Genomic DNA, 16,207 nt, shown 5'->3' with positions numbered 1-16,207 from the left:
CTACTTACTGATAATCAAATTTCCATCACATTTTCCAAAAAATAAAAATAATAATATAATCAAATTAAGCACTAAACCCAAAAGGGTCATTTCCCAACAAAACCATTACTTTCGGCATGCTTTCCTAATATACAGTATACCACAAGTATTTATGTATGAATAGCTGTTTAGCTGGTGTTAAATATCTTTTGTACTACAGTATATTTAAACAAGGGTTACAAATCATCTACCTAGAAAATTTGGCTTCACAGCCCTGTTAGAAGCTGCTTCCTTATCATCTTGAAATCTCTGATTATTATTATTATTATTATTATCAAAAAGTGCTAAACCTACTAGGGTCTTGAAATCTCTGAGCATCTATTATTATTACATTTGTAGGGGAGCACTAAACTATTAGGCAGTCATACAGCATTTGTAGTAATTGGAGGCAATTAGGATTAAACCAAGGGAGGATAGTTGCAACTCCTTGGATCAAGAGCCCCTCACTAGCATCAAGAGACTTTCCTATAATGTAGTATGCCTGTAATGAATAGAAAAAATAAAACGATGCACTAATCAAGTCAAAATATGCTGTAATTTCCTCTTAATTCAGTTCTTTGTGTATTTTATTTTCCTTGTGCCTACTTTATAACCTGATGGTCATTTTGCCATAACTGTCAGTTTATACAATTTCAAATTACTATTGCATTAAAAGTAAGTGCTGAACCAAGGCAGTCAATACAGCTCTTAAGATTTTAAAGAAAATAAAACTATGCATTTACTTGACAAAAGGATTAAAATCCCACTGTTGAAAGACATTTAAAAGGTGCAAGGATGATTTCAGTGCTTTTTATGAATACAGTATAATAATAATATGGGGGACAAGTGAAATTTTTTTTTTAAATATTCTGTACAGGACAACTCATTAATCAGCACAGGAAAACAAAAATGCATTCATTTACGAAGTTCAGTACTACTGTAACATGATTCTGATATTTTAATAACAATCTGTACAATGGTTGCACTGAAACAGATTTCTAAGAATTCTGCTAATGTCTAGAATTCTCATACACAGGAGATTGAGGGAATTCATTAACTACACATAACAAACCATCGTACTGAAATTTGAACAAGAGAAGTTCAGAACCTAACCAAACGTTAAGCAAATCAATTGTTACAATTGAGAAGCTTGTGCATCAGCCTTCCACTCACTTGAAAAAAGAATCAGGTTTCAAACTATGTAATAAAAAAATGGGCTAAGCAATCTAGAAAAGCTACTGGATACAATTAAACATGTGTACAATCATATTGGTAACAGGTATGACTAAATTCAAAATATGGAGATCTGTGTTAACTATAAATTTTTCTTTTAGGAAACCATATTATACTACAAATACACACACACACACACAAAAAAAGAAGTGTTGATAAAACTGAACATTAACATTATAATTACAGTACATACAAAATATCTCGAGTAAATCCAAGAGATATCTTACCTTAAGCACAATATAAACGGAATGTTTTGTTGCAAGAAAGGTAGCCTCTCATACTTGTCATGTCCGTATCACTAAACAGGAGCAATCATCCCTATATAATAAATACGACACAGCGCCATTTAATGTCATGAATAGCACCTTGTATAACACAATTAACAAAGGCATGAAAATATAAATTTTCATAAAGGTAGTAACATTGGAAACTAAGGTTATAATGATCATTATATTACAGAAAATATAAACGAATTGCACCTCTTCCAGGATTTAAATACTTGCACCATCAGTTCTCACAGCACACATATAGCAACCAGTCGATCACAATCACAAACTACAGTATAATATTACACCATAGACAATAGGGTAATTCACCTATTAATAGATACTGTAAAGTGATTCCTTTGAAGTCTCCTAGCTAATTATTACAGGAAAATATTAATTATGGTAAAAATAAATTATCTGGCAACATTTGCTAACACGAATAAATAAATAATCGTATTTGCCTTAACTTTATCTGGCTCAAACTTTTTTCTTACTTGATAAATAGAATTTTATAACTAATGTATAGTGATTTGTGCTACTAGTACATATTTCCACAGTACCCAATCACTTAAGTCTTAAGACTTAAGCCTTAGGTTCATGTAAACAAAGATTCCATTTTATAATTTGCCTTGTTTCCTAATCTGACATTATCTCTGACAATTTTAATCATAGGACACACCCATTTCAGTGATTACATTCATCCTTTCACCTATATCCTTTCCTTTACTCAATTCAACATATATTCAATCATTCTATTTGCTAAAATTTCTGCCAATGCTATTGTAATAAACACATCTAACCACTGAAACAGCTACCTTCTCCTTCTCTGTATTATAACTAATCTCAGCAAACATCTGTATTTAAAAAACAGTAATATAATTATGACTATACAATAATGAATGATCTAGTGTATAGAAAAATAAAACAACCTTTCATAATCCTATATGCATTCCCTATCAGACAAATTATTAAATACTGTGAGGTGTCAGCATTGTGTTGGCAAGCAAGTTCAAGAATTACTTCTGTCTCTTTATAAATGATTTGAACAAAACACAAACTTAACATCAACAGTTTACCAATGATTAAATTTCAGCATAAATACTGTATTATAAACTTCTAAACAAACAATACCATACACATTTGAGATCCACATTCAAAGTTCTAGCACCTATGAATATTTTTAGGGCTAGATGTATAACGCCACCACATATTAAAACTGCCTTTTAGCTACAATATAAATATTATTAAAGGAATCACTCCTAATATTATCCATTACAAGCAATGTCTCTGAATACTTCCACGAGGACTACAGCTGAAAAAAATATACCGCACTGTGGTAGAACGACAACCTAATTTAAGCATCCCGTCTCAAGCAATGTTCTGACTGCGAAGAAGACCTTCAATCTCAGAATCAGGCACCTTGTGCACTGTCAGCAAGTGCACCTTCATGTGATAGTGACGGGACAGCACTTTTTTGCACACAGGACACTTGGTTCGTAACTGATGCACCTGCAAGAGATTAGTCATATAAATCTTCACATCAGTGATTAGTCTACTTACACTACCTTATAGATGCATAAAAATATATTTTTTTTTTTTTTCCAAAAGATAACACATTCGCCATCCTTCACTCTTGATGCCTTATCAGAAGTCCAAATATCACAGCCACACCAAGCAAACAAGGTAGACACATTCTCTCTTGATTTGAGAAAAAAAAATTATACTTCTTGTGATGGAAGTACAGTAATATTTGTGGTGTTCCATAACAAATAAATGAAATTTTATATGGATTTAGGGGAAATTAGCACAGAAAAATAAGCAAAGACATTGTTTACAATATGGCAGAAAATACACATTTAAGAAGTGTCTTCACATCAAACAACAGAGAAAATGAGTGGAATCATGGACAGAATTTCAAGATTGGAACAAAACCAGGTAAGGCAAGCAGGGCTCAGATAAACTGATTAAGGTAAGTTTGAAGAACGATATAGAAGTTCTCAACTCATGAAGAAAACATTACAAGTTATCTGATATTACAGAGGAAAGAGTGGAATAGGACAAGTAACTGTAAAAGAATACAGTTGATATAGGGTAATTAAAGGACTTGGAGAAGTAAAAAACAAAAATATAATAAAGTCATGTAGGAATAATAAAACAAAGACAAAATTATGGTAGATGAACAAGTACAGCAAGCACATATCACAGAAAAAGTCAGCAAAAGTTTCCAGAAGGAAATAAAAGGACTACAGGAGTATAAAGCTTCAACAGAAAATAGATGTAAATGACCAGAAAAACAGCAGGTTTTATCTTCTTTCAACAAACCAGCCATATCCCACTGAAGCAGGTTTTATAACCTAAGGAATTTACAGCTCAGTTAACATTAATATAAACATAAATAAGTAGACAACAAATAATTCTAGGCTATTAAGGAAACTGTACACAGATAAAAAGACTATTTTTCTTGTGATGAAAAGGAAACCAAATCAGACAGAGGAAAAATGTCAGAAGTGAGATAAAGTGCTCTGCCATCTCACTAATCTGATACTCCTTTCTCTTTCCGATCTTAGTTTCAGAAAAGATATTTCCATCATTGCCTTCAACCTCCTCACAGCAAGAGTTAAAAGCAATGCTTCACACCCACAGACAAGCACTGGCACCATTAAACTCTCAATTGCACCCACTGCCAAACTTTCTACAGATTTTTTAGTAATCCTGCAAATATTTTTCCTTCACATATTCTGCAATTTATATCTTTGTTCATAGAAATATCTGCATATATATCAATTTCCAAATACTTGTACATATTAAATTACATTCTGATAGCAAAACATTACTTGGAAAGGTGATGGAACGAGATACCAACACAGTAGCGTTTCACCTACAGTGGGCTTTATCAAGTCACAAACATTTCAAACAGCTGCATGTAATCCGATACATCCCATTTAACTGCATTTGTATCTCTTTACTATGTCATAACCTAGATCACTGCCACCACTGCCCAACCAGATTATTAAACCTTCTATGTCCATATTACCCATATCTCAATATGAAAACCCAAAAAATCAGTTTCTTATATTATCATAGCAATTTTCTTTTCACATCTGAGGTTATACCTCAATAGCCATTTCTCATTCCTACTTTAATTGAAGAGATGCAAGGTTCTTTGCACCAAAAGAGAGACAAATCTTATAAAAATATAAATTATAAAAGATACGGATAGAAATGGTAACACATGCCTGGTAGTGTGCAACGAGAGATCCCTGGTGCTTGAAGACTTTACCACATACTTTGCATACTGGATAGCCACCTTCATTGAAGTTTATAGCTACTGGTGACTGAGTTTCCCCTGGAGACCATTCAACTGTAATAAGAAAAAGTATACCAGCAAATTAAAAAATAGCAGTATGGTAGTTGTTCTACAGGTCGGCCATTACTAATCCAGCATCATTGGGACCTGCAGTGTGCTGGATTAGTGAGTTTGCCAGATTACAGATTGGTTAGGTTAGAATACACTTAATTAACCTATCAATTTATTTTATTTATTTATTTATTTATAATTTGAGCACACTTACAGAGGTACAAAAAAAAATACAGATAAGAGCAGCATGCCAAAGCCACTTATACTATGCATAGCATTACGGGCTGGCTTAAAATTAACTTAAGATTAACTAAGCAATGATGAAATCAGTGAAAAACATTAATGTAAACTGATTACTATAAAGCACAAGTGAGTATTACAAAGACAGGTCATATGGTTGCATGCATTGTTGTAAATTCAGTAGAATGGAGTATTCTGTTAGGTAGTGAATTTAAAAAATAATAAAGTTAGATTGGGTTTTAGGTTTAACATTTATGTGATATAATTGTGAGAAACATTTAAGATATACAATTTATAAGGTTCAGTTATTCAGTATTTATTTGGTTTTGGGTGAGTAAGTGATCTTTGAGAAGAGACTTGAATTTATAAACAGGTAGTGTTTCTTTTATATTAACAGGTAATGAAGATAGAGACTCTTTCTATTATATCTTCCTCCTTTTCATCACTGCTTCTCCTCCACTGGCTTTCTGCTGTGGATTTACAACCATTGCACAATTTCTGAGTCAGTATAATGATGAAATTTTAAATTATGCTAGCCGAAATTAGTGCTGGATTACTGATGGAACCAGATAACTAATTGCCAGATTAGTGATGGCCGACCTGTATTATCAGATCCTCCCTCAAGGGACATTCCTTGACACTGGTGAGGGACTCTTAATCTAGGGAATTGAATCTGTGCTCCAGTTCCCTGAATTAAGCCTGAATGCCTTCCATCCCCTTCCCGACCCCCCCGGCACTGTATAATCCCTATGGGTTTAGTACTCCCCTATGATGATAATCAATTATTAAACCAGTTAAGAGCAAGAAGAAATTCAAAGGCCCACTTTTATAAGCTACTATAATTGCTTATTTTAACTTATGAGTAACCATTTATACAAAGCATACTGAGGTGTTACAGAAAATATTTGTTTTCCCTATCATATTCCAATATATTTCTGTCTTTGTGTTCTCGAGAGACACTAGGAATGCAACCCACCCTTAGCCCTACACTTACCTCCTAACAGTAAAGACTTTGTCATTTTTTTTTCATTCAGTATGCCTCCTTATACTCAGTTCTCACTCAGATTCCTGCTTTCTACATCTGGTCCCAGCCAGACATTCCGTGTCACTGGGACAGATGACAAACAACATCTCCACCCATTTATTCATCAATTAGGATTTAAACCAGGCAAGGATTCAACAATACTTGAGCCCATAAGTACCAAAATGTACCATATTCACAGAGGAGTCACAGGGCAGCCTTTCTCCTCACATACTCCTCATTTTCTCCTACAGTTCTCTAAAAGCACCCCAATTTTATATATGTAAAGCACATGCCATATGTAGGCAATATATCTAGATAATTACAGCAAAATATAATGCTGCATGTGATTGCTTTGTTGATATCTGGGGATCAATTGTTCAATGAAGCCCCCAAGACCATACAATTTCAGATTTTTGTTTTTTAACACACTGGCTGTTTCCCACCAAGGCTGGGTGACCCAAGAAAGAAGAAAAACTTTTATCATCTCTCACTCCATCACTGTCTTGCCAGAGGCAAGATAAGATGTCTAGGAGTATTGACTTGTTTGACAGTGTGAGCAAGTCACCCACTGCCAACAGCAATATGCTGCTGACTACAGCATCTCCCACATGAGTATGTACACACCAGTAAACACTTATGAATTTCTCCATCTTACATCAAATATGGGACTTTATATTTTTAAATATTATGTAAATCTTGTTAATATTGCATTAACATGCATAAGTTCTCAAGAAGAAGATAAAGAGGAGGAAGGAGGAAGAATGAATGAATAAATGAATGAATGAAAAAAAAAAATAATCTGAGAATGGGAAATCCAGCCAGTATTTTTTGACAGACAGTCCATGGTCAGTTTTCAATTTATGGGTCATGTGCCCAGCTAAAGGAAAATGGGCAGTGATAACAGTTATGATCATGCACACTGCAAAAAGATGAATGTTTTCCAGGTGCCCCTTCCACAAAAGTAATCAGTTAATAAAGATGTAACAAATAAGGAGGCTTCACTGCATAGTATATACATTTGTATAGTATTCAGAGAACATGTTACAGAGAATAACCCAGTCTTTTATCATTACCATCAATGTTACTATGTTATTATTGCTATTATTATTATTATCATCATCATTATCATCATCAAAGAGGAAATGCTTAACCCCTAGGGATCATACAGTGACTGACTGACTCATGAAATCGTAATGACACGATTGCAAACAAACCATACCACGGGTGGGATTAGAACCTGCAATCAGAGTCTCAAGACTTCAGACCGTCACGTTAGCCACTGGGCCAGCTAGCTTCAATAAGATTCATCCAACTAGGTATATTTCTACACCATAGGAAAATTAGCATAGGCACCACTGTGACCACAAGTGCAAGTTTTTACAGACGAATCTCCTGCCAGCATGGCCATGACGAACCCTAGCTCAAGTCCCTTCAAAGTTGTCAACATGACTCTCAAAATCATAATGACACGACTGAAAATAAACCATACCACGGGTGGAATTAGAATCCGCGGGAGATTCGTCTGTAAAAACTTGCATTTGTAGTCACCGTGGTGCCTATGCTAACTTTCCTATGGTGTAGAAATATACCTAGTTGGATGAATCTTATTGAAGCTAGCTGGCCCAGTGGCTAACACGATGGTCTGGAGTTTTCAGATTCTCTGATCGCGGGTTCTAATCCCACCCGTGGTATGTTTTTTTTTTTCAGTGACTGAGAAATGGTAAGTGCAGAAATCAGGCTTGATCTAATGAAGGAAAGGAAAGCTTCAATTCCTTGGAGTGAGAGCCCTCTTGAAGAAATAACAGTCTAAATTCAGATAAAATCTTCATACTGAGATACAGAGGCAGTGGCATAGAAAAGAAAAAAATTATAGTATCTTCAGTATCCTACATTTATTGAACAATGGTGCATAATAATTCTTTCAACACACCAGCCGTATCCCACCGAGGCGGGGTGGCTCAAAAGGAAAAACGAAAGTTTCTCCTTTTACATTTAGTAATATATACAGGAGAAGGGGTTACTAGCCCCTTGCTCCCGGCATTTTAGTCGCCTCTTACAACACGCATGGCTTACGGAGGAAGAATTCTGTTCCATTTTCCCATGGAGGTAAGAGGAAATAAACAAGAACAAGAACTAGAAAGAAAATAGAAGAAAACCCAGAGGAGTGTGTATATATATATGTTTGTACATGTATGTGTAGTGTGGCCTAAGTGTAAGTAGAAGTAGCAAGATGTAACTGAAATCTTGCATGTGAATGAGACAGAAAAAAAAGACACCAGCAATCCTACCATCATGTAAAACAATTACAAGCTTCCGTTTTACACTCACTTGGCAGGATGGTAGTAACTCCCTGGGCGGTCGCTGTCTACCAACCTACTACCTAGGTGCATAATAATTATAACAAAAAAAAAAAAAAAAAGTAAGTTAGAACTGCTTACCATATTTTGGGTTTTCTATCATACTGAGTGATGAACCATCATTACTGCCATATTCTGTGTCTGATTCAGCATCTGGTGTGGAGGTTCGCTCGTCTTCACTCTTCGCAGCAGAGGAAATTTTTTCTACTGCAGTACCTGCTGAAGATAAATTTACTTCTTAACAAAATCGATGTTCACACACCTTGCCCTCCTACCTTCAAGTATTTCTTCCCTGTCCCCTTTCATGAAATTGGATACTTTCCATTATAGTAGCACCTTCCAACTTGCTTCTGTATACCTATGAAAGATTTTACACTACTAAAGAATAAAAAGGCACAATATTGTGACTGGACCAATACACAAATAACCCACACATAGGAGAATAAAACTTATGATTACGTTTTGGTCCAACCTGGATCATTACTGGTCTAAGTCTGACCAAAATGTCTTCATAAATTTCATTTTCCTATGTGTAGGTTATATGTGTATTTTACATTATTGTGAATATACCAAGTAGTAAAGACAAGGAGTTACATGGGGACCATTTTTTTACTTGAATATTCTCAGGCAAGTATATTAACCCTGCACCAGCAAGGGTACAACATAAGTTATACATACAGTGCTTCCACCGAAGACTAGTCTTCAATGTCAGCAAATTTTAAAAAAATCCACAGTTTTCCCCATGAAAAGTATAATTAAACAAACAAGAGCAGGGAATGTGGAAAGCTAATGTGGCTTAAAAGTGAAAGATGGTCAACCAAATAATCCAGAATAATGATATAACAAATTGTGTGCCATCTTCACAAGTGCTATCATGACACTGCTAGACAAATGATAACTTTTTCTCCAATTTCAGCTTTCAACTTCATAAACTAGAATCTATAATGTTCAGTAACATGGTGAGAGGTAAAGGCAAGGCAGTAGTGCAGGTCTCCCTTGCTTTATGAGCATTTACTATTATGTGATGCCCAATTTCTATTGGTAATACCACGTATGTGATTTATGGTCGGTGTGCACAATCAGCATGATTCACAAAGCACATCAATATTCATATTATGCATAATTGTTAATGGCTTAAATGAACAGATGCCAAGGGTTGGGAATACATCTACAGCAATAAATGAGGGACACCTGTATCAAAAAACAACCAAAGAATGCATGGGAATTGTACAACCCTCCCTCCCCCCTCCCACAATACTCTCACCTCCTCCAACCATCCCCCTCCCTCCCACTCCAACCATCCCCCTCTCTCCCACTCAAACCCCCCCCCCCCCACCTGGAACTTGCTCCATTCTCTTCTCAAGTCAAAAATAACAATAATGAAAACTGGATGAATTCAAACACTTTCTAGCTTGTCTCATTAGATTTCTCAAAGGCAAGTGATTTAATGAAGAGCAGCATGCCACTCTCAAAAATCAAGACCAGGAACTACAAGCTACAATATGACTATAGCAACCTGTCCAAAATCATTAAGAGCATCTGCAAAAATACAGGGAATAGATGCTAATAAGGAAAACTGCTGAATATTACAAGAAACTTAAATCAACACGATGAAGACATTAAGACCACATAGTGCAATTTGCCAACTTATAATTCACCCATGTCTTGGATAAACAACTCAGTAATTATGTTATATTGAACATCAGTCACTTCCCACATGATGGAACAGCTGTAAATTGTGCCAGTATGGTGCCAGTATTATCAGATGCTGGCAAGCCAGGAATTAGACAATCAGACTTGCTTTTATTTAAAAAAAAAATGACATGATCAAAACAACCAAAAGATACAGAACAAACATGTCTGTAAATAAATGAATTAAAAAAGAAAGGCAGGAATTCTAAAAGCGACTGAGACAACCCACTAGCAAAATACTGAGAAAATCACCAATTGTTAGGTTTAAGATAAAAGAATTAAAAACACACACAATGAAAAAGGTATACAATGAAAGAGGTATACATAAACGAGTGTCTTACCAAAAAACGTCAGAACCTCCTGTATAAAGTCAGAAAACTTAAGCGGGAGAATAATGACAATACACCAATGCTTCACACGAGATGGGAAAATTCTTGTTAGGAAAACAAATGTAGGTCAACTGTACACAATAACGAACGAGAATGATCTATCACGATTTCTCAGGGATACTAATCTTACAGAGAATAACTAAACAATGTCCAACCTAAAAGCCTACGTAGTGTAGTGTATGTTTTGCTCCATTATTATTCAAATTTCATTTTACAATCTCTTAGTAATTAAATAATCAACTACCTCATTTTGTGATTTTACTAGTAAGCATAAGTCACCTTATGTAATTTTCTTATTTACTATTGTTTGCTTAAACATTAGCTGAATTGATACTTTCTCTGTCCATATTACTACCTCATATTTTTTTAAATACTATCAATTGATATTACTTACTAAAATTAATAATTATCATTTTTACTATAATTTCAATTTACTCCTAACATTTTTGACATTTAATAACCATTACTTGTCTAATTACCTTTACCTGTTTTAATATCACATTTACTATCTTAGAGTACTCTTAATTACCTTGTACTGCCATATAACCTCTAGTATAACTACCAGTGCAATATTGAACGAAATAAACATTACTTTTTCACTTTTTTGTAATCATTATTACTTACTAAAATTTTATTAAACACCATATTTACTACCAGTCAATTTTACTTTTGTACATTAAACATTATTTTATACTTCCCATAACATTTTGTTGCCAAATTTTCAAGTTTGTATATTCAACTCCAACCTTTATATTATCCTTTGTACCTGTGTACCTGTCCACCATCTTACTATCATATTATAACCAAGACATTACCCTGGTTATTTTTTACTATTATTCTTTTGGTACTTTAATTGTGAATTATATTTTGTCAATTTAAATCTAGTTATACTCCTGATCTTGTCAACAACCTATACCAGACTCTAGTGCAATTGCAAGTACCATTTCAATTTGTATTTTTATATTACAAGTTTATATTATAAGTCCTACTCTAAGATTGTTTTCATATCTTAGTGACTATATTGTGTGTGCAATTAGTGTATATTTCAATTATATTATTCTTCAAGGCCCTTAACTATCTTTTGCTAACTAGTACCAACTACCTCATATATTTTTTTTTCTATTTTTTTTTATTCTTTTGCTACCTTAACTTGTATATTTTATCTTGTCAATTTAAATCTAGTTATACTCTAATTCTTGTAAACAACTTATATAACACCTTAGTGCAATTACAATTGAGAGTCTTGTGCCTTTTTTATATTATTAGATTAAACTCAGTTGTACTGTAGTCAATACCAAATTCATTATATTAGACCATACTGCAATTACTAGTGAGAGACTGGTGCTATTTTTAATTTGTATTGTTGTATTATTAGATTAAATCTAGTTGTACTATAGCTCATTCTAGCTCAAAACATAGACTCCACACAAGTCATTATATTAGACCTTAGTGCAATTATTTGATTACCACTTTATTGTTCACCACAACTTATATTAGTATCTTTTATATTATAATTTTATATTATAATTCTAACTTTAAAGAATTACCTTTAAAGTACTACCTACTATCATATTCCCAAGCTCCATTATTTGATCATCACTTTATTTGTTCACCACAAATTATTTTAGTCCCTTTTATATTGTCTCCTTTATTTTAGCTTTAAAAAACTACCTTAGCTCATTATTTTTACATTTGTCAAATAATTCAGGTGCTATTTTTTTAGCTTTAGAATATTTACTTTGTTTTATACTTAATTCTAACTATAGATTCACTACAAATCTTATGATTACAAGCATTGATCCTGATACCAACCTCTTATTTAATGACTTAAATGATTCAAACAGTTACTGTAATTACTACACAGCAGAACAATCAAAGGCATTTCTCAGAGCCAACAACAACATAACTATCTTTAACTACAATATCAGATCTTTAAGCAAGCATTACGATGACCTCCTAGCACTACCAAATTCCTTGCATGCCAATATGTCCATCATTACACTAACTGAAACCTGGCTAAAGCCTGATACTACAGATGTCTATGCCATTCCTGGTTACACAGCCATACACAACTGTAGGCCAGACCAACAAGGGGGTGGCACAGCTATATACTACTCAGACCAACTAGAATGTATCACTAATACTTGCACAAGGGATGAACATGAGGAATGTATAATAGCTAAATTCAAATCCAAATACCTACAAAAACCTCTCACAGTGATAAACATCTACAGAGTTCCACAATCAAACATTAGCCAATTTAGTCAAAACCTAGGAAGTATGATAACTGATGCACGCATGAACAAAGATCACTTACTACTCTCAGGTGACTTCAATATAAATCTCCTGCAAGACCAAGACCCACACGTTACTGAATTCACAAACACAATGAGTAACTGCATGTTGCTACCAACAGTAACAAAACCTACAAGAGTTACGGAGACTAGTGTTTCCCTACTTGACCACATCTGGACCAACACCATATCCCCTTTAAAATCAGGCATAATTACAGATAATACCACAGACCACTACCCTACTTTCCTCATAACAACTCTTGGTAAAATACCCCAAGACACTACTAAAGTCACCTTCAGACTTCACAATGAGGCAGCCATTAATAACTTCACAACAGCAGTAACAAACATTGACTGGCACACTGAGCTAGAAATCTATACAGATATTGACGAATGTTTTAATAATTTTCTAAAAAAGACCCAATACCTCTATAACAAGCACTGCCCTAAAAAAACTAAACAGATGACAGCTAAGAGACTGAACAGTCCCTGGCTAACACCCAGCATTCTCAAATCCATAAATACAAAACACCGATATGAAAAACAGTACAGAATGGGTCACATAACCAGAGACCAAACAAAACGTTATTCGTCAATCCTAACCAGCCTGATAAGAAGGGCAAAAAAACTGTATTATGAGAACAGATTATCCAACTTACGAGGTGATATAAAAAAGACCTGGAAGACCCTATCAGAAATTCTGGGAACAAAAAAGATATCACGAAATAGCGAAATAAAATTAGCAAAATCAGATGAACCCCAACTCCCACCAACAGAAACAGCAAACAGACTCAATGATTTCTTCTCCACTATAGGACAAAACCTTGCCAATAAAATCCCAAGCTCAGAAACCCCACCAAATGACTACCTCACTGGCAACTACCCGAACACACTGTTCCTAGCTCCGACTAACCCATACGAAGTCTCCCTTATTATCAACGCACTAAAAAACAAGGCAGGATATTTAAATACCTTACCACCCTTTATATACAAAAAAGTGTCACAAGTACTATCACCAATCATTGCAACACTCTTTAACAAATCCATTGAATCCTCCACCTTCCCTACAGCTCTCAAAATAGCAAGGGTCACCCCGATCCATAAAGGAGGAGACCAAACAGAGCTGAATAACTATAGGCCAATATCCAATTTACACCCTCTCTCAAAAATCTTCGAAAAATTAATTCATAAACGAATCTACTCCTACCTCATCTCCCAAAACATTCTCAACCCCTGCCAATTTGGATTCAGGCCTAATAAAAATACTAATGATGCTATTATACACATGCTAGAACATATATACACTGCAATAGAGAAAAAAGAAGTCCCACTGGGGATCTTCATTGACTTACGTAAAGCTTTTGATACAGTTGATCATGACTTGCTCCACGTAAAATTGTCACACTATGGTATTAGAGGGCACTCCCTCAACTACCTCAAGTCATACCTCAGCAACAGAAGCCAATATGTGTACGCAAATGGGGCAAGCTCTTCCGCTCAACCAATTACAGTTGGTGTCCCACAGGGAAGTGTCCTTGGCCCTCTTCTCTTTCTCCTATACATAAATGACCTACCAAATGCTTCGCAATTACTCAAACCCACACTTTTTGCAGATGACACTACATACGTCTTCTCTCACCCGAGCCCAGTCACGCTAGCCAATACTGTAAACACCGAATTACAGAAAATATCTACCTGGATGAGGACTAACAAACTTACACTAAACATTGACAAAACCTACTTCATTCAGTTTGGTAACAGAGCTACAGATGTACCTCTTAACATAACGATAAACAGATCACCTATCACAAAGCTAACAGAGGGAAAATTCTTAGGAATCCTCCTTGATAATAGACTCAAATTTCATACACATATACAACAAATTTCTAAGAAAATTTCCAAGACTGTAGGCATACTATCGAAGATACGGTACTATGTTCCACAGTCAGCCCTCCTGGCCCTTTATCACTCTCTTATTTACCCCTATCTCACCTATGGAATTTGTGCATGGGGCTCAACAATAATTAACCATCTCAGACCACTAATTACCCAACAAAAGGCTGCAGTTAGAATGATAACAAATTCTCACTACAGGCAGCACACTCCACCAATATTCAAAACACTCAACCTACTCACCATACAAAACATCCATACTTATTACTCCACCTATTATACATAGAACACTTAACTCTGATATTAACCCTCCCCTCAAACATCTCCTTGCCAACCTCAACAGAACACATGACCATAACACAAGGCACAGATCACTCTTTGATGTTCCTCGTGTCCATCTCACGCTATGCAAAAACTCAATGCACATAAAAGGCCCTAAAATCTGGAATTCACTACCTGTAAATATAAAAGAAACACTACCTGTTTATAAATTCAAGTCTCTTCTCAAAGATCACTTACTCACTCAAAACCAAATAAATACTGAATAACTGAACCTTATAAATTGTATATCCTATATGTTACTCACAATTATATCACACAAATGTTAAACCTAGGACCCAATCTAACTTTGTTATTTTTTTAAATACACTACCTAACAGAATACTCCATTCGACTGAATGTACAGCAATGCATGCAACCATATGACCTGTCTTTGTAATACTCATTTGTGCTTTATAGTTATCTGTTTACAATAATGTTTTATCACTGATTTCAGCATCGCTTAGTTAATCTTAAGTTAATTTTAAGCCAGCCCGTAATGCAATGCATATAAGTGGCTTTGGCATGCTGCCCTTACCTGTATTTTTTTGTACCTCTGTATGTATGCTAAAATTACTAAATACTAAATACTAAATACTAAATGATGAAAAAAGATAACATATGAAAATTACGTAAATACATTCCTTTCAGATACTAATATTCAGTTTCTTCACAACTTTCTTCTCAGCTAATGCTTGTATCCACTCTCCCAGCACAATTTGTTGCCAATATACCAGCAGGTAGATGTTGTTAGCACAACTCTAGCACAATCTCCATGGGTAAGTGCAACAGAATTCTTCCTTCGTAAACGATGAGTGTCATAAGAGGCAACCAAAATGCTGGAAGTCATTAGTAACCCCTTCTGTATAAATTACTAAATTTAAAAAGAAAAACTTTTGTTTTTCTTTTTAGGTCACCCTGCCTCGGTGGGATATGGCCAGTTTTAAAAAAACTAAAAAACTAGCAGAACTCTGCTCAATCATAAATGTCTCCACTAAGCTAATACAGAACTACTGTAACTCTCAATATTTTTTTTACCATATTACCAAATTACATAAAACTGTGTTTAAACCCTGAAAAATATGCTTGTCCTTTAAGGGCCCTTGGTGGCTGTCATGAAATATA

At 34.8% G+C, this 16,207-nt stretch overlaps 1 protein-coding gene across 5 annotated transcripts in view; it reads right to left on the bottom strand.

Moving 5' to 3' along the window:
- Nucleotides 1–756: 756 nt before the first annotated feature.
- LOC128687560 (protein abrupt) overlaps nucleotides 757–16,207 on the bottom strand; it is a 58,067-nt gene continuing 42,616 nt past the window's right edge. For 2 of the 5 annotated variants that reach the window (XM_053775035.2, XM_053775034.2), the window contains exons 7-9: nucleotides 8,578–8,715; nucleotides 4,754–4,878; nucleotides 757–3,026 (exon numbers count right to left, since the gene is read on the bottom strand). In XM_053775035.2, coding sequence (XP_053631010.1) covers nucleotides 2,886–3,026; nucleotides 4,754–4,878; nucleotides 8,578–8,715 — 404 coding nt within the window. In that variant the 3' untranslated portion in view covers nucleotides 757–2,885. Of the gene's footprint in view, nucleotides 3,027–4,753; nucleotides 4,879–8,577; nucleotides 8,716–16,207 lie in introns of those variants that run through there. The other 3 variants (XM_053775036.2, XM_053775037.2, XM_053775038.2) reach the window with 3 other exon arrangements.

This window comes from Cherax quadricarinatus, chromosome 11 (genome assembly GCF_038502225.1).
Source record: "Cherax quadricarinatus isolate ZL_2023a chromosome 11, ASM3850222v1, whole genome shotgun sequence".
NCBI classification, from domain to species: Eukaryota; Metazoa; Arthropoda; class Malacostraca; order Decapoda; family Parastacidae; genus Cherax; species Cherax quadricarinatus.
Note: the sequence above shows the minus strand (reverse complement) of the source record. Positions and strands in the feature narration are given on the sequence as shown.